At 47.8% G+C, this 24,293-nt stretch overlaps 1 protein-coding gene across 5 annotated transcripts in view; it reads right to left on the bottom strand.

The window, feature by feature from the left end:
- The window catches only part of LOC140191556 (phosphofurin acidic cluster sorting protein 1-like), a 294,121-nt gene that overhangs the window by 50,314 nt on the left and 219,514 nt on the right, over positions 1-24,293 (bottom strand). For 4 of the 5 annotated variants that reach the window (XM_072249050.1, XM_072249084.1, XM_072249074.1 and 1 more), the window contains 8 exons: positions 23,331-23,390; positions 16,328-16,479; positions 10,372-10,465; positions 9,173-9,253; positions 8,804-8,922; positions 8,540-8,672; positions 6,257-6,361; positions 1,878-1,984 (listed from right to left, as the gene is read on the bottom strand). In XM_072249050.1, the coding sequence (XP_072105151.1) occupies positions 1,878-1,984; positions 6,257-6,361; positions 8,540-8,672; positions 8,804-8,922; positions 9,173-9,253; positions 10,372-10,465; positions 16,328-16,479; positions 23,331-23,390 (851 nt within the window). The remainder of the gene's footprint in view (positions 1-1,877; positions 1,985-6,256; positions 6,362-8,539; positions 8,673-8,803; positions 8,923-9,172; positions 9,254-10,371; positions 10,466-16,327; positions 16,480-23,330; positions 23,391-24,293) is intronic. The other variant, XM_072249058.1, reaches the window with a different exon arrangement.

Here is a 24,293-nt window from a genome sequence, read left to right as displayed (position 1 = left end):
TACTAGACACCAGCATTTACTGGCCATCCCAGGACAGTGACCACCCCTAGAAGACACCAGCACTATGTACCTGTCCAAGCACCTTTTAAATATTGTAATTGTACCTGACTCTATCATTTCCTCTGCAATTCATTCCATATATTCACCACCTTCTGTGTGAATATATTACTCCTCAGCTTTGCTTTAATTCCTTCCCCCTCACCTTAAACTTGTGCCCTCTAGTTTTAGACTCCCCTACCCTGTGAGCATCCATCTTATGATTTTATAAACATTGATATGGTCACCCCTGAGCCTCCTTCACTCCAGGGAAAACAACCCCATCTTATCCAGTCTGTCTTTAGAAGTCAAGTCCTCCAGTCCCAGTAATAGCTTGTGAATCTGTTCTGCACACTTTTCAGCTTAATGATATCCTTCCCAGAGCTCCGTGAACAGAACTGCACACAATACTCCAGATGCAATCTCTGCAGTATCGTGTACAACTCTTACATTCAATGCCCTGATCAATGAAGGCAAGCAAGTCAAACACCTCCTTCACTACCCTATCTACCTGCATCACTACTTTGAGGGAGCTGTGTGGTTGTATGTCTAGGTCTCTGGGTACAACACTCCCCAGACCCTGCCACTCACTGTGTAAGTCCAACCCTGGTTTAACTTCCCAACATGTATCACCTTTACCTGTTTGAGTTAAATCCCATCACCCACGTCCCCAGTACTTCTAGATCCTGTTGTAATCTTAGAAAACCTTCTTCACTATCCACAACACTGCAAAGTTTGTTCTCATTTGCAAACTTGTTAATCATATTAACAACATCATTAAAATTTTTAATACATATGACAACCAACGGTCACAGTTTGTGTTCATGAAGAATCTGTCACAATCATGTCAGGGGGGAGCACCCTCGCCCTTCACTCTCCCCTCTTTGATCACGATTGTTGTCCCACCAGCCTTATTGAGAGTGACTGGCCAGGAAGGCGAAGGTGGCCTTCATCAACCAGGACACTAAGTACAGGAGTTGGTAAGTTGAGCTGCAGTAATACAAGATGTTGGTGAGGCTGCACATGGAGTTTTGTGTACAATTTTGGGTGCTCTGTTATAGAAAGGATGTTATTAGTCTAGGAGGACAGAAAAGATTTACTAGGATGTTGCCTGGACTTGGGCGCCTGAGTAACAAGGAAAAGCTGCATTGACCAGGTCTTTATTCCCTGGAACGTAGGAGTTTGAGGGGCGACCAGATAGCGGTCTATAAGATCATGAGGAGTGACCAGGTAGCAGTCTATAAGATCATGAGGGGCATATACAGGGTGAAAATACAGTCTTTTTCCTAGGGAGGGGCTGTGAAAAACAAGAAGGCATTGGTTTAAGATCAGAGGCGAGTGATTTAAAGAGGACGTTAGGAGTAGCTTCTTCACACACAGGGTGGTGTATTTGGAATGAGCTGGCAGAACTAGTGGTTGAGGTGGGCACATCAGCAACATTTAAAAGCCGCCTAAATAAGTACATGGATACGGGAGGTTTCGAGGGCTATGGGCCAAACACAGGCAGGTGAGACTAGCTCTCTGGGAAACAGTCGGCATGGATGAGTTGGGCCGAAGGGCCTGTCTCCATGCTGAATGACTCTGTGACCCGAGTGAAGTTCCTCGCTGTATTCCCAAATCCTGCGCGGATCAGCAAGCAGGAATATATGCAGACATCTTTCAACTTTCCCTACTCCAATCCATCTGCTTTAAGAAAACCACTCTCAGCCTGGGGTCAAAGTATTGTGTCTTAATGACTACTGCCTTGTGTATGTGAGGACACAGCCAGTGATGTGCAAGGATCAGCGGTGAGTACACATTTCCACCATCCCCACCCCACTTTGTGACCTGCAGTTACGTACAACCGCTGTATCCGGGTGACAATGGTGTTGAAGGCTGCGTGGATGTCTGCTGTGGAGCAGGTACACACCATGGGCTGGCTCCTCTCCTGCAGCCGCTCATACAGGTACTGCAAGAAAACATCAGTACTGGGTACAGTTAGCCAGGCAACACATCCCTCAAGCACAGCCTACAGTACCAGCCCCCCACCCCCCCCCAATTCCACTCCAGTGACCAAAGATCGTCTGAACACTACCTACCAACTGTTGTCCACAAATTGGGTCAAAGACAATCACACAATATTTAGAATGAATGTGACCATTTGACCCACCCTGCCTCGCTGGATAGAAAGGCCCACCCGAGCACTGGGTCTGCAGACTGCTGGGGCACTGCCATTCACCATACATCCAGGTCAAAGATCGAAGTGCAAAGGTTTCTGTATATGACAAACATGAGTAAATGGAGCCCTGCAAGTGAGTGGGGGTCTGGGAGTGAGTGGGGGTCTGGGAGTGAGTATGGGTCTGGGACTGAGTGGGGGTCTGGGAGTGAGTGGGGGTCTGGGACTGAGTGGGGGTCTGGGAGTGAGTACGGGTCTGGGACTGAGTGGGGTCTGGGAGTGAGTACAGGTCTGGGAGTGAGTACGGGTCTGGGACTGAGTGGGGGTCTGGGAGTGAGTACGGGTCTGGGACTGAGTGGGGGTCTGGGAGTGAGTACGGGTCTGGGACTGAGTGGGGGTCTGGGAGTGAGTGGGGGTCTGAGAGTGAGTGGAGGTCTAGGAATGAGTAGGGGTCTGGGACTGAGTGGGGGTCTGGGTGTGAGGACGGGTCCGCGAGTGAGTACGGGTCTGGGAGTGAGTGGGGGTCTGGAACTGAGTGGGGGTCTGGGAGTGAGTACGGGTCTGGGACTGAGTGGGGGTCTGGGTGTGAGTATGGGACTGGGAGTGAGTACGGGTCCGGGAGTGAGTGGGGGTCTGGGACCGAGTGGGGGTCTGGGAGTGAGTGGAGGTCTAGGAATGAGTGGGGGTCTGGGACTGAATGGAGGTCTGGGACTGAATGGAGGTCTGGGACTGAGTGGGGGTCTGGGACTGAGTGGGGGTCTGGGACTGAGTATGGGTCTGGGACTGAGTGGGGGTCCGGGAGTGAGTGGGGGTCTGGGACCGAGTGGGGGTCTGGGAGTGAGTGGAGGTCTAGGAATGAGTGGGGGTCTGGGACTGAATGGAGGTCTGGGACTGAGTGGGGGTCTGGGACTGAGTGGGGGTCTGGGACTGAGTGGGGGTCTGGGAGTGAGTATGGGTCTGGGACTGAGTCGGGGTCTGGGAGTGAGTGGAGGTCTGGGAATGAGTGGGGGTCTGGGAGTGAGTATGGGTCTGGGACTGAGTGGGAGTACGGGTCGGGAGTGAGTACGGGTCCGGGAGTGAGTGGGGGTCCGGGAGTGAGTGGGGGTCCGGGACTGAGTGGGGGTCCGGGACTGAGTGGGGGTCCGGGAGTGAGTACGGGTCTGGGACTGAGTGGGGGTCTGGGACTGAGTGGGGGTCTGGGTGTGAGTACGGGTCTGGGTGTGAGTACGGGTCTGGGAGTGAGTATGGGTCCGGAAGTGAGTGGGGGTCCGGGACTGAGTGGGGGTCTGGGAGTGAGTAGGGGTCTGGGACTGAGTGGGGGTCTGGGTGTGAGTACGGGTCTGGGACTGAGTGGGGGTCTGGGACTGAGTGGGGGTCTGGGACTGAATGGAGGTCTGGGAGTGAGTGGGGGTCTGGGAGTGAGTACGGGTCTGGGAGTGAGTGGGGGTCCGGGAGTGAGTGGGGGTCTGGGACCGAGTGGGGGTCTGGGAGTGAGTGGAGGTCTAGGAATGAGTGGGGGTCTGGGACCGAATGGAGGTCTGGGACTGAATGGAGGTCTGGGACTGAGTGGGGGTCTGGGACTGAGTGGGGGTCTGGGAGTGAGTATGGGTCTGGGACTGAGTGGGGGTCTGGGAGTGAGTGGAGGTCTGGGAATGAGTGGGGGTCTGGGAGTGAGTATGGGTCTGGGACTGAGTGGGAGTACGGGTCGGGAGTGAGTACGGGTCCGGGAGTGAGTGGGGGTCCGGGAGTGAGTGGGGGTCCGGGACTGAGTGGGGGTCTGGAACTGAGTGGGGGTCTGGGTGTGAGTACGGGTCTGGGAGTGAGTACGGGTCCGGGAGTGAGTGGGGGTCCGGGACTGAGTGGGGGTCTGGGAGTGAGTAGGGGTCCGGGACTGAGTGGGGGTCTGGGTGTGAGTACGGGTCTGGGACTGAGTGGGGGTCTGGGACTGAGTGGGGGTCTGGGACTGAATGGAGGTCTGGGAGTGAGTGGGGGTCTGGGAGTGAGTGGGGGTCTGGGAGTGAGTACGGGTCTGGGAGTGAGTGGGGGTCTGGGAGTGAGTGGGGGTCTGGGAGTGAGTACGGGTCTGGGACTGAGTGGGGGTCTGGGAGTGAGTGGGGGTCTGGGAGTGAGTGGGGGTCTGAGAGTGAGTACGGGTCTGGGACTGAGTGGGGGTCTGGGACTGAGTGGGGGTCTGGGAGTGAGTGGGGGTCTGGGACTGAGTGGGAGTCTGGGACTGAGTGGGGGTCTGGGAGTGAGTACGGTTCTGGGACTGAGTGGGGGTCTGGGAGTGAGTACGGGTCTGGGACTGAGTGGGGGTCTGGGAGTGAGTGGGGGTCTGGGAGTGAGTGGGGGTCTGAGAGTGAGTACGTGTCTGGGACTGAGTGGGGGTCTGGGACTGAGTGGGGGTCTGGGAGTGAGTGGGGGTCTGGGATTGAGTGGGGGTCTGGGAGTGAGTGGGGATCTGGGAGTGAGTATGGGTCTGGGAGTGAGTACGGGTCTGGGAGTGAGTGGGGGTCTGGGAGTGAGTACGGGTCTGGGACTGAGTGGGGGTCTGGGACTGAGTGGGGGTCTGGGAGTGAGTACGGGTCTGGGAGTGAGTGGGAGTCTGGGAGTGAGTACGGGTCTGGGAGTGAGTGGGGGTCTGGGAGTGAGTGGGAGTCTGGGAGTTAGTGGGGGTCTGGGAGTGAGTGGGGGTCTGGGAGTGAGTACGGGTCTGGGACTGAGTGGGGGTCTGGGAGTGAGTGGGGGTCTGGGACTGAGTGGGGGTCTGGGAGTGAGTACGGGTCTGGGAGTGAGTACGGGTCTGGGAGTGAGTGGGGGTCTGGGAGTGAGTGGGGGTCTGGGAGTGAGTACGGGTCTGGGAGTGAGTGGGCGTCTGGGAGTGAGTACGGGTCTGGGACTGAGTGGGGGTCTGGGACTGAGTGGGGGTCTGGGAGTGAGTGGGGGTCTGGGACTGAGTGGGGGTCTGGGAGTGAGTACGGGTCTGGGAGTGAGTGGGAGTCTGGGAGTGAGTACGGGTCTGGGAGTGAGTGGGGGTCTGGGAGTGAGTGGGAGTCTGGGAGTGAGTGGGGGTCTGGGAGTGAGTGGGGGTCTGGGAGTGAGTACGGGTCTGGGACTGAGTGGGGGTCTGGGAGTGAGTGGGGGTCTGGGACTGAGTGGGGGTCTGGGAGTGAGTACGGGTCTGGGAGTGAGTACGGGTCTGGGAGTGAGTGGGGGTCTGGGAGTGAGTACGGGTCTGGGAGTGAGTGGGGGTCTGGGAGTGAGTGGGGGTCTGGGAGTGAGTATGGGTCTGGGACTGAGTGGGGGTCTGGGAGTGAGTATGGGTCTGGGAGTGAGTACGGGTCTGGGACTGAGTGGGGGTCTGGGAGCGAGTGGAAAACTGAGAGGGAGTGAGGGTGTGGGATGGGTATGTGGGGTGAGGTGTGTGGGGTTCTGGGGTTCTGGGGTTTGTGGTGTGGGGTGAGGTGTGTGGGGTATGTGGGGTGAGGTGTGTGGTGTGGGGTATGTAGGGTGAGGTGTGTGGGTTTCTGGGGTTTGTACGGTGAGGTATTTGGGGTTGTGGTGTGTGTGGGGTGGGGTACGTGGTATTCTGGGATACATGGAGTGAGCTGTGTGGGTGGGGTGTTTTGTGGTGGGATTGAAGTGTGTGGAGTGGGGGCATATGGAATCAGGTGTATAGGGTACGGTGACTTGGGTTCTGGTGTGGTGTGGCTGAGGTGTTTAGGGTGGGGTTTGTATGCTATGGTCTTTTTGGTTCTGGTGTGTAGTGGGTCTGAGATGTGTGTGGGTAGTGGAGTCTGTGTATGTGGTAATGGGGTATGGCTGGTCAAGAAGTAGGTGTGAGTGTAGGTATCTGTGGGACTGAGGGATTGTAGGATACCCTGACAGAATCCCTCTCCCCTCATCCTCCCCCACCCTGGGCTCCTCTCCCCCTCTCCCCATGTCCTTGCTCTTTCTGGGAATCCTATTCCGCAGCCACTGGTCTCAGTCTATTCCCAGCAGTTCTTCAGCAGAGGCAGACTCTGACTATTGTCCTGTCTGCCTGGGTCCGTCTGCCTTTCTCACCTGCCCCTGCCAGTCAGTGGTGTTCACCAGAATGATGCTCTCCGGAAGCTGCTCGTCTGACACTAGGATCTGGTTCAGCTGGTCGTAGACAGACTTACGAGGGACCTAAGCAAGGAGGGAAACAGTCAGTCCTGGAGGCAATAACCACTGGCTAAAACAGTTTCTACCGTTCATCTGCAGAACACAGGTGTCACTAACAACGCCAGCATTGTGTTCCTATTTGTCTCTGAGCCCTTGGAGGCAGTGGGATTAACCATATTGGTGACTCTGGTGTCCCAGGAAGAGCAGACTGGGTAAGGAGGGCATACCCTTTCCTGGGTGGGCACAGCAGCCTGCTGGTTCCATGGCCACTACTACAGAGAATTCCTTGAGTTACTAACACTGACCCCTGCATCTAGATTAACGAGGAGACATCTGTGCTTGTCTGCTCCCTACTGTGTTATGGGGACAGAAGGTGGACAATCTGATGAAAATGACCACTATTTATTCTCACTAAAATCTGAGTGCCTGGGATTGAGTGAGGACTTGCTGAAAGTGGTGTTACAGGGAGATTAGCTGATGAAGAAGGTACCTGGCACACTGGTCTTTGTCAGTTAAGGCACCGAGGAGAGGAAAGTTATTGGGAAGGTATGTTTTAGTTACATAATATGTTGGTGAAGCCGTACTTAAGGGTATGGTATACAGTTTTGGTCATCCTGTCAAAGAAAAGATGTAATTAAACTCGGAAGAGGGCAGAAAAGATTCACTTGGATGTTGCCTGGACGTGGGAGTCTGAGTTACAAGGAGAGATTGTTTAGACTAGGATCTTATTTCCAAGAATGTAGAAGATTGAGAGGTGAGCATATAAAGATATATAAGATCATGAAGATAATAGACAGAGTGTCTTTTTTCAGGGCAATGCTGTGAAAACAAGAGGCATAGGTGAGAGAGGCAGCTTCTTCACTGGGCAACGCAGTCAGGATGGGACAAAAGGCCTGTTTCCATACTGTATGACTCTTTGATACTACACACTGGAAAAATGAAAATCAAATTGGATCGTGACTTCCTAGGGGGACATCAGAGGATTGCTTGAGTCAGTGAGGAGCTTCTGAGCAGTGTGCCAGCACTGAGATCCATATACGAGCTTATCCCCACTGTGCCAGCACCAGAGACCTAACAAAGTGACCACTGAGCAGAGACCACATTTCTTCCCCATTCTTCTTTAATCTGAACAGTAACTAAACCTCTTGACCATGTCTGCATGCTTTATGTATTGAGTTGCTGCCACATGATTGGTGATTATATATTTGCATTTACGTATCAGTCAGGGTGGTTTGAGTATCTCAGGTATTGCTGATCTCCTGGGATTTTCAGGCACAACAGTCCCTAGAATATACAGAGAGTGGTTCAAAAACAAAAAAAAATCCAATGAGCGGCAATTCTGTGGGTGAAAACACCTTTTAATGAGAGATATCAGAGGAGAACGGCTGAAGTGGTTCAAGCTGACAGGAAGGCAACAGTAATTTAAATCACCACGTGTTATAAAAGTGATGTGCAGAAGAGCATCTCAGAATGCACAATGCGTTGAACCTTGAGGTGAATGGGCGACAGTAGCAGAAGACCTCTTATACTTAATAAGGTGGCGACTGATTGTATGTTCATTAATTATTTTGACCTAATTGCTCCTGTCTGCATTAGTAGTCTTGATCCTGACTGCCAGTGTATATCATTGCTGTCACAAGGCCAGGACAGTCTGAGATGAGGAGCCAGCACACTGCACCTCTGTCACTTCACAATCCAGAGAACACTACATGTTGGAATAATACATACTGCAATTCACATTGGGAGCTAAATCACTTTCTAAAAAGGAACAGAGGGAGTAATGTGTAAGCAGGCTCCCACTTCATCCAAAGGTGCCACCCGGTGTGTCAGAAGTGGTTCAGGGATTCTGAATTCAGTATGGAGGAAGTGTCTCGGTGTGGGAAGAGGGGAGCGTCACACTGTGGGAGGGGCAGTATGACAGACTATCATATTGTGCGAGGGGCAATACCAAAGGAGCATCACGCTGTGGGAGGGGCAGAACTGAGAGAGTGACACACTGTTGGATGGGCAGTACTGAAGGTGCATCATACTGTCTGATGGCTCAGCTCAATGTCACTGTGTATTTATCCCACCCACTGCCCAGGTTCAGGGTCACTGTGGAGAGAGACTTGAGAACAAGCTGTTTGACTTACAGTACCCCCAACAAGTCTGTCACTTCACATGAGGTGAAGAAGCAGGAAGCAGTGGATGAAGGAGATTAACCTGGTTGTTGAATCTGGAGTCAGATAAGCACTCGCTGTCGAAACTGCTGGCTCTGTCACCTTGCGTCTTCGAGTTCTGTCGATCCCTCAGGGAGGTGCTCCTGGGCCTTCGAAGCTGCCTACTTTCTGACTTACTGAATGGGAGGAAGAACATGAACGAGAACATGAATCGGGGAAGGAGTTACAGTCTCCTCCAATAAAGAGGAGTGTGAGAGAGAATCAGTATATTTACACATCACTGTTCTGCAACATAGTAGCTACGTACCTGGGGGACATAATCAGCTGTGATTCTGTCTTTGTGATCTTCCCCAGTGGCAGCAGCCGCTCCATGGATGCCTCCCAGGAGTCTGCTTCGCCTGACTTCACATCCACATCCACCAGCTCCTGGGAAGAGAAACGCAGGCCTCAGCTCAGTCCTGGATTGTAACACAGGCCCAGTCACCATCGCGGACTGTGTAACACAGACAGTCACCATTGTGCACTCTATGATAGGCCCCAGTCAGCCTCTGCAAGGATTGCAGCTGGGCTCACATAGTACAGTGCGGAGCAATAAAACACTGGGCGCCAGTACATATGATGACCGGGTGCCAGGCTTTGAACGTGGATGACCTCTCCTGCTGAGGTGTGTACTCACCACAGGTATGGATTCAACAGCAGCCTCTTCCTGCTGGCTGGTGGCCGTCATGTTCTTACTGTCTGACAGTGAAGGCTCTGCCTAAGGGTGAGGAGCAAGGACAACATTTAGTCATACTGTACCCATGGCCACACCAAAGGGATCCTGGACCATCTTACACGCTAACAAAGGTTCAACAAAATTACTCATTGGCCTGGGAGATTCATATATCAGTAACTGGGCAGGGAGATTCATGTATCGGTCACTGGCTGGGAGATTCACATAACAGTCACTGACTGGGAGATCTGTGTCTCAGTCACTCACTGGGATGGGAGATTTGTGTCTCAGTCACTCACTGGAATTGGAGATTTTGTGTATCAGTCACGGACTGGGATAGGAGATTCACGTATCGGTCACTGGCTGGTATAGGAGATCTGTGTCTCAGTCACTCACTGTGGTTTGAGATTTGTGTCTCAGCCACTGACTGGGGTGGGAGATCTGTGTCTCAGTCACTGACTGGGATGGGAGATCTGTGTCTCAGTCACTGACTGGGCTGGGAGATTTGTGTCTCAGTCACTGACTGGGATGGGAGATTTGTGTCTCAGTCACTGACTGGGATGGGAGATCTGTGTCTCAGTCACTCACTGGGGTGGGAGATCTGTGTTTCAGTCACTGACTGGGATGGGAGATCTGTGTCTCAGCCACTGACTGGGATGGGAGATCTGTGTCTCAGTCACTCACTGGGGTGGGAGATCTGTGTCTCAGCCACTGACTGGGATGGGAGATCTGTGTCTCAGTCACTGACTGGAATGGGAGATTTGTGTCTCAGCCACTGACTGGATGGGAAATTTGTGTCTCAGTCACTGACTGGGATGGGAGATCTGTGTCTCAGCCACTGACTGGATGGGAGATTTGTGTCTCAGTCACTGACTGGGATGGGAGATCTGTGTCTCAGTCACTGACTGGGATGGGAGATTTGTGTCTCAGCCACTGACTGGGCTGGGAGATTTGTGTCTCAGCCACTGACTGGGGTGGGAGATTTGTGTGTCAGTCACTCACTGGGGTGGGAGATTTGTGTCTCAGTCACTCACTGGGGTGGGAGATTTGTGTCTCAGTCACTCACTGTGGTTTGAGATTTGTGTCTCAGTCACTCACTGGGATGGGAGATTTGTGTCTCAGTCACTCACTAGGATTGGAGATTTGTTCTTTCAGTTACTCACTGGGCTTGGCTGCTCATGCGTTTGGCTCTTCTGACTGTGGAGGCTGACGATCTCAGTCTGTGAGCTGGAATGGGACATCCCTTCGAAGAATGGCCTGTAACAGTTGGTAGAAATTTAACTACTTTCAAGCATGCAAGACCGAGCAGTGTCCAGTACACCAGTGACTGGTACATCAGAGCTGTTTGTTTTAGTGATGGCCGGACACTAAACAGGAGGATCCTGGTTCTTTGTAGGAATTGGGAATCTCATGTTCTGGTCCTAGTATGGCTAACAGGAAAGGCGCCCACTGGGTCCTATAGATTTGTGTTTATCCAGCATAATGACCTCCCTAAGGTCTGTGATTGGCTTGTGAGTGGATCATGGTCCAGGCTCCACTCCCAGGTAAAACATAACCCAGGCTAACACTCCTAATTCTGAGGGAATCCTGGACATCTTGAAGGACTTATTACCACACAGGAGGCCATTCTTCCCATCAGGTACATTCTAACTCACATGGGAGGAATCGAATCTGTCTCGGTATCTCCCAGCTTATTTCATTGCACCTCTGTAACTTACTTTGTCTACATGTCTGTCAACTTCCTTTTGAGTCTTTCTGTGACAGACATAGACTAAACAGTAAATTACAGCAGCCAATGAATCTACCAGTCTTTGTGCGTGTTGAGAAACCAGAACTTCCAGCACAAACAAGGTCATGGGAAAACATGCCAACTCTGCACAGAACCTGCTCAGGTCCTTTGAGACGTGTCAGCGCACCTCTCTGTGCAGTAAAGGGTCAGGGCTGCACTACAGGAGTGGCAGCATTGTGCTGTGGGAGGATCACACTGGGTGAGACATTACAAATGGCAGGTAATAAAACCTGGAGTACACACAAGATACTGGAGGAACTCAGAAGACCAGACAGCTTCTGTGGAGCGAAATGGGCAGTTGATGTTTCTTCATCTGGATTGAAAGATGGGGGGAGACAGCCAGTATAAAAAGTTGGGGAGTAATGTTGCAGCAAGAACTAGCAGGTGGATGGTGGATCCTGGTGAGGAGGTGTAATAGGGGACAGTGGGAAAAGCGTGAGAGGCTATTCCCTGTCTCCTTGGTTTTGCTGAAAACCTCAAATCTCTGTTCTCTAGTTTCTGATTTTTGCCAGTGGAGGAAGGTCCTCTTCATTTACTTCATGATTCTTAAGAGTCCTCTTAACCTTTCTGGACTGTGAAGAACACTTCCACTTCTTGTTTCTTTTTCCTCTCTGGACCTTGGGGTACATCGGGTAGCAACCTTGCCATTACTTTAGCAATTGTCTGATTTTTACAAGTCCGAGTTGCTAGCTCCACGCTCAACCCAGCACAGATGGAAAGCGTGCAAGGAGAAGGCTGGATTCGAACCTAGGACCACTCGTCTCACAGTCCAGTGGGGATGCCACTGCACCACCGGCCGGCATTTGTACTTCTAACTATCTTTATGGAGTTTCAGAATCAGAACCAGGTTTATTATCACTGGCATATGTCGCGAAGTTTGTTAACTTAGCAGCAGCAGGACAATACATGATAATATAGTAGGAAAAAAATAAAATAAATAGCCAAGTAAGTCAATTACAGCCGTATCTCAGGTAATGATGAGTTTGAGTACAGAGAGGAAATTAAGAACCTGGTAGCATGGTGCGAAGACAATAACCTATCCCTCAATGTCAGCAAGACGAAGGAATTGGTTGTTGACTTCAGAAGGAGTAGTGGACTGCGCAACCCCATTTACATCGGTGGTGCGCAAGTGGAACAGGTCAAAAGCTTTAAGTTCCTCGGGGTCAATATCACAAATGACCTGACTTGGTCCAACCAAGCAGAGTTCACTGCCAAGAAGGCCCACCAGCGCCTTTACTTCCTGAGAAAACTGAAGAAATTTGGCCTGTCCCCTAAAACCCTCACTAGTTTTTATAAATGCACCGTAGAAAGCATTCTTCTAGGGTGCATCACAACCTGGTATGGAAGTTGCCCTGTCCAAGACAGAAAGAAGCTGCAGAAGATCGTGAACACGGCGCAGCACATCACACAAACCAATCTTCCATCCTTGGACTCACTTTACACTGCACGCTGTCGGTGCAGTGCTGCCAGGATAATCAAGGACACAACCCACCCAGCCAACACACTTTTCATCCCTCTTCCCTCCGGGAGAAGGCTCAGGAGCTTGAAGACTCGTACAGCCAGATTTGGGAACAGCTTCTTTCCAACTGTGATATGACTGCTAAACGGATCCTGACCCAGATCTGGGCCGTACCCTCCAAATATCCGGACCTGCATCTCATTTTTTTTGCACTACCTTACTTTCCATTTTTATATTTTCTATTTATGATTTATAACTTAAATTTTTAATATTTACTATCGATTTGTACTCCAGGGAGCAGGAAGCGCAGAATCAAATATCACTATGATGATTGTACATTCTAGTATCAATTGTTTGGCAACAATAAAGTATAAGTAAAGTATATATCTGTATATTAAATAGTTAGATTAAAAATAGAGCAAAACAGAAATTTTATATATATACATATAAGGACTCAGCACCTTCCTGGAGCACAGTTCCTGCACGGGATGCAACTCTCCCTAAGGGATTTAGAAGATTTACAATAACTCCTTGGCCATTGTACATCATTTGCTTTATCAAAATGTGAAGTACTACATAAGCTTACATGGTCTCACATTGGCCGAGTAATTGTTACTCAAAGTGTACCAGCAACCTAGAATAGTGATCTGGAGAAGTTGGTTCAAAATCCCACCAGATGAGGTGGAGAGTCCTAAAACCAGTTAACTAAGTAATTCTGAAATAAGAAGCTGCTTTGAGTAATAGTGACTATGGAACTATCACATTTTTTCAGTCTTCTTCCTTTGAATAGCAACTCAATTGATGTTGCATCTTCTACAGCACAGAATGACCTGATAGGTCTACACGTATGCTGACAGGATGGGAGATAGACTTGGCCTTCACAGAGAGGAGAGAGTCTTAGGGAGAACTATCCAGAGCACAGGCCCTTGGCAACTGAGGTTTGGCTGCCAATGGTTGGATGATTTAGCCTGCAATAATTAAAAAGCCAGAATTGGCAGAGGGATTATTTAAAATTAACCCAGAGCCAATGTAGGTCAGTCAGCACATGGACAATATGTGTACAGGATTGGTGCAGTCTAGAGCTTATACAGAGGAGTTTTTGATTATTCCTTTTATGAAGTATAGGATAAATGGGCACTGGCATTGTCAAGCAGGGGTAACAAAGATTTAGATGAAGGTTTCAGCAGTGGATAGGCTGACGCAGGGTGGTAGGGAGACATTGTGACCTGGAATAGCGGGCTATTTTATATTATCCAAAATGTGGCACAGATCAGATACAGTTGTGAACAGTCTTTAGATAATTGTCAGGGAATAGGATCGAACTAATTGGTGGAAACAGAGCTTGTGGCAAGGACGGAGACATTGGCTTCACTCTTTCATGTATCAGTCACTGACTGGGCTGGGATAAGTGTACATCAGTCACTGACTGGGCTGGGAGATTTGTCTATCAGTCACTGACTGCGCTGGGAGATTTGTACATCAGTCACTGACTGGGCTGGGAGATTTGTACATCAGTCACTGACTGGGCTGGGAGATTTGTACATCAGTCACTGACTGGGCTGGGAGATTTGTCTATCGGTCACTGACTGGGCTGGGAGATTTGTACATCAGTCACTGACTGGGCTGGGATAAGTGTACATCAGTCACTGACTGGGCTGGGAGATTTGTCTATCAGTCACTCACTGGGCTGGGATAAGTGTACATCAGTCACTGACTGGGCTGGGAGATTTGTTTATTGGTCACTGACTGGGCTGGGATAAGTGTACATCAGTCATTGACTGGGCTGGGAGATTTGTACATCAGTCACTGACTGGGCTGGGAGATTTGTACATCAGTCACCGACTGGGCTGGGTTAAGTGTACATCAGTCACTGACTGGGCTGGGAGATTTGTCTATCGGTCACTGACTGGGCTGGGATAAGTGTACATCAGTCACTGACTGGGCTGGGAGATTTGTCTATCAGTAGGACGTTGCCTGCATTGGAGAGCATGCCTAATGAGAATAGGTTGAGTGAACTCGGCCTTTTCTCCTTGGAGCGACGGAGGATGAGAGGTGACCTGATTGAGGTGTATAAGATGATGGGAGGCATTCATCACATGGATAGTCAGAGGCTTTTTCTCAGGGCTGAAATGGCTAGCACGAGAGGGCACAGTTTTAGGATGCTTGGAAGTAGGTGCAGAGGAGATGTCAGGAGTAAGTTTTTACACAGGGGGTGGTGAGTGCGTGTAGTGGGCTGCCGGCGACGATGGTGGAGGCGGATACGATAGGGTCTTTTAAGAGACTCCTGGATAAGTACAGGGAACTTAGAAAAATAGAGGTCTATGGGTAACCCTAGGTCATTTCTAAGGTAAGGACATGGTCAGCACAGCTTTGTGGGCAAAAGGGCCTGTATTATGCTAGGGTTTTCTATGTTCCTACGTCACTGATTGGGCTGGGATGTGTGTCTATCAGGCATTGACTGGGCTGGGAGATTTGTACATCAGTCACTGACTGGGCTGGGAGATTTGTACATCAGTCACTGACTGGGCTGGGAGATTTGCACATCAGTCACTGACTGGGCTGGGAGATTTGCACATCAATCACTGACTGGGCTGGGAGATTTGTACATCAGTCACTGACTGGGCTGGGAGATTTGCACATCAGTCACTGACTGGGCTGGGAGATTTGCACATCAGTCACTGACTGGGCTGGGAGATTTGCACATCAGTCACTGACTGGGCTGGGAGATTTGCACATCAGTCACTGACTGGGCTGGGAGATTTGCACATCAGTCACTGACTGGGCTGGGAGATTTGTACATCAGTCACTGACTGGGCTGGGAGATTTGCACATCAGTCACTGACTGGGCTGGGAGATTTGCACATCAGTCACTGACTGAGCTGGGAGATTTGCACATCAGTCACTGACTGGGCTGGGAGATTTGCACATCAGTCACTGACTGGGCTGGGAGATTTGCACATCAGTCACTGACTGGGCTGGGAGATTTGTACATCAGTCACTGACTGGGCTGGGAGATTTGTACATCAGTCACTGACTGGGCTGGGAGATTTGTACATCAGTCACTGACTGGGCTGGGAGATTTGTACATCAGTCACTGACTGGGCTGGGAGATTTGTACATCAGTCACTGACTGGGCTGGGAGATTTGTACATCAGTCACTGACTGGGCTGGGAGATTTGTCTGTTTGTCACTGACCAAGAGATTCACTACTTGACTTTCTAATTATTGCACCCACTTGTTTATGAATGGTTGTGTAAGCTTATATTACCTGACCCAGATATTGAGTTTTAAAGCCCTATGAAGCGGTACTAGTACAGTCGCTGCAATTATCAATGTTTCAGAAAGAAGTCACTGACTTTGCAAGGCTGGGATCTATAAGTGACTCACACCCCCAATGTGGCTGATGCTAAACTCCTGAAACCAGAGATGTGGTTTTGTGAAGCTGCTACACCTACCGACTGTGAGATAGGCTGAGATTAGCTCACAGCAACACTCAAGTGAAACCTTTCGTAGGGGTGGAAGAATTTTGTTGCATGTGCAGTAGTACCAGAATCAGAATCAGGTTTATTATCACCGGCATGTGTCATAAAATTTGTTAACTTAGCAGCAGCAGTTCAATGCAATACATAATATAGAAAAGAGAGAGAGAGAAATAAATAAATAAATCACTTACAGTATATATATTGAATAGATTAAAAATTGTGCAAAAAAGCAGAAATAATATATATTTAAAAAGTGAGGTAGTGTCAAATGTTCAATGTCCATTTAGGAATCGGATGGCAGAGGGGAAGAAGCGTTGCTGAATCGCTGAGTGTGTGCCTTCATGCTTCTATACCTCCTACCTGATGGTACAACTGTCTGAAATGCTTACTTTAGTTTGGGCTTTGGTGTGCTGAGAACGCTTTCGTTATCCTCCATCTCAGGACCACTGTCGCTGGGATTGTAAACTTCGAGGCTATCGTAGAGCAGGTCGAGATCTTCCTCTGCTTCCTGGGTGTGGTCAACGGGATCTGAGTCCAACACCTTGCACATAAACAATTATTTGTCAGTGCTGGTCAACTATCAGAAAATCATTGTTCGCATCAGAGACTGCACAAAGTCCAATCAGAGAGTCCTCAGCTCAGGTAAGGCATCACTTATCACAGGTGGTGACACTAGCACATTCTAGGTGTCTCAGATCTGCTCCATAGATTTGAGCCCTAAACAAAGTCAAAACTGTAGTATTCAAGGACCCTGACTCTTCTAAGGGTAAGTACTAAGGGAGTAAAAAACTGGGGGGGCGGGGGGGCAGTACTGATGGAGAATGATATTGTGGAAGGACTGGTGCTGAGGGAGTATCGCACTATGGGAGCGACGATAATCAGGAAGCATTACGCTGAGGGAGGGTGGTACTGAGGGATTGTCACACTGTAGGAGGGGGTAATGAGGAAGCACCACACCGTGGGAGGGTGGTACTGAAGGAGAACCACACTGCGGGAAAGTCAGTACTGAGGGATTGCCACACTGTACTGATGGGAGTAATGCACTGTACGGACATTAACTACAGTTCCAGTGCCTCAGGATATGCTCTCTCAATTATTCTCTCATTACCCTGCCTGACTCAGTAAGTGTGTCAAACCCCTTGCCTTCACTGGTAGCTCTACCTAAACACCACTTCATTGTGACTGAGAATCTTTCTGTTCATCTTCCACGTATTTGTAGCTTTACACTCAACGTGACTAATGCCAATGCTCTTCTGGTCTGTATTTCTCTTTGCCCTGACACTCTACTGCCTGTGTCATCTAAAACCTTGTCAAAGTTCTATAGATGTGTGGTGGAGAGTAGACTGACTGGTTATATTACAGCCTGGTATGGAAACATCAATGTCCTTGAAAGAAAAGCCAACAAAAAGTAGTGGATACAGCCCAGTCCATCAGAGTAAAGCCTTCCCCACCACTGAGCACATCTATAAGGAGCACTGTCACAGGAAAGCAGCATCCATCATCAAGGACCCCGACTATCCAGGTCACCCTCTCTTCTTGCTGCTGCCATCAAGAAGCTGGTACAGAAGCCTTAGGACTCACACTACTATGTTCAGTAACAGTTATTACCCGTCCCCCCAACCACCAAACACTTGAATCAGAGGGGATAACTTCACTCAACTTCAAAGTTTAAAGTAAATTTATTATCAAAGTACATATATATCATCATGTACAACCCTGAGGTTCATTTTCTTGTACACATACACAGTAAGTCCAAGAAACGCAACATAATTCATTAAAGACTGCACCTTATAGGACGGTCAAATAACCAATGTGCAAAGGACAACAAACAGTCCAAATACAAGAAGGAAAAAAAAGCAATAAATATTGAGAATGAAGAGTCCTTAGGTTGTGGGAGCATTTCAGTGATGGGGCAAGTGAAGTTGAGTGAAGCTATCCCCGCTGGTTCATGAGGTTGAAGGTCGAGGTGTAAGAACTGTTCTTAAACCTGGTGGTGTAGTTCCTGAGTCTCCTATAGCTTCTTCTTGATGGCAACAGTGAGAAGATACTTCCCTTTTAACGGCTCTTACATGCTGGAGCCAGGACAGATCCTCAGAAATGATAACATTGAGGAATTTCAAAGTTCAAAATTCAAAGTACATTTATTAAGTGTGTATACTATATACAACCTAGAGATTTGTCTCCTCACAAGAAGCAAAAGAAACCCAATAGAACCTATTAAAAAGACTGTCAAACACCCAATGCGCAGAAAAAAATGTGCAAACAATAAAAGCAAGTAACATTCAGAACTGAAATTCACGAAAATGAATCCACAGTCACGACGCCAGTCATCACTGCAGTTGATCCAGAAGCCTGTTAGTTGCAGGCCACAGCCACAGTTCAGCACAGACAAGTAACAGCTCACCAAGCAGTGAGCTGAACGCTGGCCCGTCCCTCATCTCCGGCCCTAAAACACGAACTTTTTCAATCTGGCCCGGCGCCTAAATCGGTTTGTTCCTCCTAAAGTCAATAAGCAACTTCTTGGTCATGCTGACATTGATTGAGAAGCTGTTCTGGCATCACTCAGCCAGATTTTCAATCTCCCTCCTATATGCTGATTCATCACCATCTTTAATTCAACTTCACTCACTCCAACATGACACTGTTTCCACAACCTATAGACTGAGAGTCACTCACTCACAGAGGGCTGTCTCTGAGAGTGAGTGACTGCCTTGTGAACAAGGGCTGACTGAATTCTCCTGGTATTTATGTATATATGTGTGTAGGTAGGTACGTATGTTCAGTTTGATATATTGTGTGTGTGTGTGTGTGTGTGTGCGTGTATGTATATATATATATATATATATATATATATATATATATATATTATATACACACATATATTTATGTATATATGTGTGTATGTGTGTAGGTACGTACGTATGTTCAGTTTGATATATTGTGTGTATGCATATGTATGTGTGTGTGTGTGTGTGTGTATATATGTATATATATATATATATATATGCACACACACATATATTTATGTATATATTGTCATGTGTGAAGCCAAATAGAGCTGCAGAATGGATGATGTTAATGAGAGAGATAACGAGAGACAACAGAGAGCCATTCAAAATGCTAATAAGAGAGAAGAGAGAGATAACGAGAGAGAGAGAGAGAGAGAGAGAGAGAGAGAGAGAGAGAGAGAGAGAGAGAGAGAGAGACACATAATTCAGTATGTGGCGTCTGCCACAGACAGTTTGCTTTGAACCTGAACTGTTCATTAACAATCCTGCTGAGACAATAGGAAGTGTGAAGTTTGATGGACAGGTGATACCCCATCAGGGGGGGATAAAAATAGCGGGTTTGCTAAGGCACAACACACACACCACGAGACCCTGGAAAGAGCATTGTGCCCCACAAGTTGGTGGGAGTTGGAGGACTGATTCGCGGGAATCAGCCAGAGATTCACAGGGTGTAAAGGTACGACCGGTGGGGACCTGTTGTCCGCCCTTGCCTGGGTGCTGGGTTCACCACGGAAGAACGATTGCATCCGGAACGAAGGGTTCACAGTCGGTGACCACAGCGGGATCAGAAGGCATCGAAAGGTTTGCCTGAAACCAACTGTATCTCTCTCTCTCTCCAACAGTACAACAACAGCGATTACTTCAACAACACTATACTGAACTGAACTCTGCTTCACCTTAATTCTGATCATTTTACCCCTAGACTGCGATAGAGCTTGGTTGATTCCTATCACCCTATTTTTGTGTATATGTGTATACTATCATTACTAACCTGTTACATTTATCTCCTTGCGGTTAGTGTACTGTATTACTTATTTTTGTTAATAAAACTTTCTTAGTTTCTAGTAATCACAGACTCCAACGAGTGTTCCATTTCTGCTGGTTTGACAACCCAGTTACGGGGTACGTAACGATATATATATATATATACACACACACATACTTATGCGTATATAATATATACACACACATATTTACGTATGTATGTGTGTATGATGTGTGTAGGTATGTTCAGTTTGTTGTCCTTTGCACGTGGGTTGTTTGTCTGTCTTGTGCATGATTTTTCATTGATTTGATGGTATTTATTTGTACCTACTGTGAATCCCCTCAACAAAGTGAATCTCAGGGTTGTATATAGTGACATATACAGTATGTACTTCGATAATAAGTTTGGTTTTGTTTGAAAACCTGTCATGTGGCACCCAGTCAAAGGCCTTATAAAAGTCCAAATACACAGTATCAACTAGTTCTTCCTTTGCTATCCTGCTAGCTACACACATAAATGACCCCTAAAATGCTCTATAATGTGAAACTGTTTCAGTGCATTGTTCCCATAATGAGAATCCAAACCTGCACATTTGTGCCTGCCCTTCAATACCGCCACACAATCAAGGCTGTAAATTTGGGTCACTGCCTTCAATAGAGGCTCAACCGCTGAGTATATTAGAGGATGAGACACTGGTGCAGCTGGTAAAATGGCTACCCCATAGAACCAATGACCAAGGTTTAATCCTGACTTGGCATGCTCTCTGTATGGAGCTTGCATGTTCTTCTCTTATCAACATATAGATTCCCCCATTAGTTCTAGTTTCCTCCCACATTCCAAAGTCTAGTTAGCTACAGTAAGTCACCCCGATGTAGCGGGGTGACAGGACCATCATGCTATTGATGGGCATTAGATAGAGATTAATTTATGGGAAATAAGTGGAGGTGAGGGAGGAGGTGAATGAGCAGGTGTCGCTTACAGGGATAAGTGCCAGGAGGGAGATTAGTGGGGAGGAACAAATGGACAATGGAATCAGTAGAAAGTAATCCCTGCAAAAAGCAGAGAGTGGGTGGGAAATAAAGACGTGTTTGGTAGTAGGATCCCATTGAAGATGGCGGAAGTTGCCCAGAATGATGGGTTGGATGTGGAGGTATGAGGTGGTAGGTGACAACACAAGGAACTCTATGCCTGCAATAGGTGACAGTGGATGTCCAGGAAGTGGAGGAGATGCAGGTAAGGACAGGGTCAATGGTAGAGCAAGGGAAACCCCGTTCTTTGAAGAAGGACATCTCCAAAGTCTTGAAAAGGAAAGCCTAATCCTGAGAACAGATGCAGCAGGGACAAAGGAAATGAAAAAAGAGAATAGCATTTTTACAAGAGACAGGATGGGAAAAAGTACAGTCAGATAACTATGGGAATCAGTAGGTATATAAAAGAAGTCAGTAGACAGTTTGTCTCCAGAGATGGAGACAGAGAGGTTGAGAAAGAAGAGAGAGGTTTCAGAAATGGACCAAATGAATTTAAAGGCAGGGTGGAAGTTGGAGGCAAAGCTGATGAAATTGACAAGCTCAACATGGGCGCATGAATCAGCACCAATGCAACTGTCAATGTATCACAGAAAGAGTTGGGGAGCAATACCAGGCAAGGCTTGGACCCATGTCGATGTCCACTTGAGCTTGGATAAAGAGAAAGGATCCAAAGGAGAAATTATTGAAGGTGAGAACCAGTTCTCCTAGACAGAGAGGGTGATGGTGGAGAGGAACTGGTTGGGTCTTTTGTCAAGAAAGAAGTGGAGAGTTTTAAGATCTTCCTGATGGGGATAGAAACATATAGGGGCTGGACATCCATGGTGAAAATGAGGTGATCAGGGCCGTGGAATTGAGGAGATCATGGATATAAGTGGGAAAGGGTTGACCCAAGGAAAATGGAATGGAATCAAGGTGTGTGGACATGAGTTCAGTGGGGCAGGAGCATGCTGAATAGGCTAGCCCTGCTTATAATCCTTATGTTATTCCCATGTAATGCCCCAGCAGAGTTAGGGGTGTACAGTGACAGTAAGATGTCTATATAGGAAAGATGCCACTAAGCTGGAAGGTGTGCAGAGGAAATTTATGAGGATACTACTGGAACTCAAGGAAATGAGTTATGGAGACAGGCTGGGCAGGTTGGTATTTTTCCATTGGAGCATAAGAGAATGAAAGGTGATCTTAATGAGGTGTATAAGATCATGGGGCCATAGATAGAATATATGTGCAGAGTCTTTTATCTGGGGTTGGGAGAATCAGGAAGTAGAAAGCAAAGTTTTAAGGTGAGTGGGGAGAGATTTCATAAGAACATGAGGATTAACTTTTTCCACCTAGAAGGTGGTCAGTGTATAGAATTAGCTGCTTGGTGAGGCAGGGATATTAACATCATTCAAACGGTACATGGATGGGAAAGGTTTAGACCAGGGGTTCCCAATCTTCTTTATGTTTTGGTCCAATACCATCAAGTAAGCGGATTGTGCACCCCAGGTTGGGAACCCCTGGTTTAGATGTACATGAGCCAAACACAGGCAAATGGGATCAGCTTAGCTGAGAATCTTGGTTGGCATGGACCAATGGGGCCAAAGAGCCTTTGTTTCCATGCCGTATGACTCTATGACTCTTTGATGTTCTCAGACTTTTGAGGTGGTGTGTATCACTTGCAGGTAAACCAAAGCTTCAGACTTGAGAAGGTGGCACCTTGCCAACTCTAAAAGTAACAGAATGTGTTAAACAAAAACAAGAATTGGGCGTGGAGAAGCTGAACTCACAGTTAAGACACACATGCGGGTGATTAAAGGGTCAATGATCAAGTTGGCATACCATAAAGCTGCAGGTCTTAACTAATAACCAGGAAAAGAACAGGTAAGAAAGGATTGGTTAACGTTAAATGTCTAATTATTATCTTCAATAAATACCCTGTGCACAGAAATACAAGGTTAGGACAGCACTGACTAATAGTCCCCAAGTTACATAAGGGTTCCTGACAATTATCTGTAGGTGTATTTCTTCATCTCAAAATGCCCATTTTTTATAGTGACTCATATCTTTTCATTCCATATACACATAATATAAATCTGTAAGCTACGTATGAGCAAGGAATTTCACACATTGCTGTGTTAAGCAACAATCTGAATTCTTTCATTTCAGTGAATAACACCCTTACAGGGAAACATTTTAGCATTATTGTCACCAGCTAGAAAAAATGTTTTAAAAGGGTGGGAGGATTTATGTAAAATCAAATTTAATTCATAACTCATGAGCATTGATGATTCAACAGTTCCCTAGTACAATAAGATGGATTCTTGACCTCACAATCTACCTCGCTGTGGGCCTTTCACCTTATTGTACTATCTCTGTAACACATTATTCTACATTCAGTTAATTTCCCTTGTAATGAAATGATCAATATGAATGGTATGCCAAACAATTTTATTCACTGTACCTAGTGTGCGTGACAATAATAATGAACCAATTTACTAGTCTCTCCCCAGACTGGTAGATTGGTAACCTATGCTATCTGAACAAATCCTGCACCATCAAGTACCCCACTCCTACTTAGAAGCAGCTGACCCTTCCCACAAAGTACACCTACCTCATCTGTCACTTTGAATCTCTTCAGCAAGGCAACAAACTTCTGTTTGAAGTTGGGTTGCTAAGTAGAGAGAAAAGACTGTGAGCGGAGGTTGCGACTGCACATTATTGCATATAGCTTTCTGCACAGGTGGGCATCTGAGCATTATATGCCAGCACAGAGTGAGAGACAACTTTTCTTTTTAATTTCAACCAAGCCTCCTGAGCAAGTAACTTTCCACTGAAATAGGCAAGAAAGATTGCAGCTAGAATTAGCTCCTGGCCACACTCATACACCTGTCACAGGTGAGCACTGATGGATGTTCAATAGGAGACTTCAGCAATCTTCTTGGTTAAAATGGTCCTGTACTTCAAAAGAATAGATATTCCCTTAAAGCAGAAACCAGTATATCCTGGGAAATATAAAGCAGAAAGCTTAGACTACAACAACATTTCATCATACAACCAAATCTCTCACAGTAGGACACAAGGAGGTGTGCCAAGTGTTTCCTTCTATACTTCTCACAGGCTCCCCTGTGGTAAACATCTCTCCCACTGGGAAACTGATCTGGTGGGGCTTTCTGTGGGAACACTCTGAGGCCTGGCTTGGTACTGGTGGGGTAGCATACACCTAATCTTCTCTAAGGACCCAGCCGGCCAGCCAGCACAGGTGGGTGAACTGGCTTCTTTCTGACCTGGATGTGAGAGACCTGGCTCAGGAAGTAGAATTCAAACAAGCATTCTTTCTCCATGTTGTGGCCTAACTCACCCACACTGAAGAGGTGATAAGCTTTCTGTTACCTACTTCCAGTGCTTAAGGTGGAAGGTGGGAATGAAACGTGGTCAAACTTATTGAGAGATTTAAAATTGAAACTTTCTGGCATGTCAGTGCATGGCTTCCTCTTCTGCCAGGGTGAGGCCACTCTCGGGTTGGAGGAATAACATTTTATGTTACATTTAGGTAGCTTCCAAACTGATAGCATGA

This window comes from Mobula birostris, chromosome 2, assembly GCF_030028105.1.
Source record: "Mobula birostris isolate sMobBir1 chromosome 2, sMobBir1.hap1, whole genome shotgun sequence".
NCBI classification, from domain to species: Eukaryota; Metazoa; Chordata; class Chondrichthyes; order Myliobatiformes; family Myliobatidae; genus Mobula; species Mobula birostris.
The sequence above is the reverse complement of the archived record's forward strand: the minus strand, read 5'-3'. Positions and strand labels throughout refer to the sequence as shown.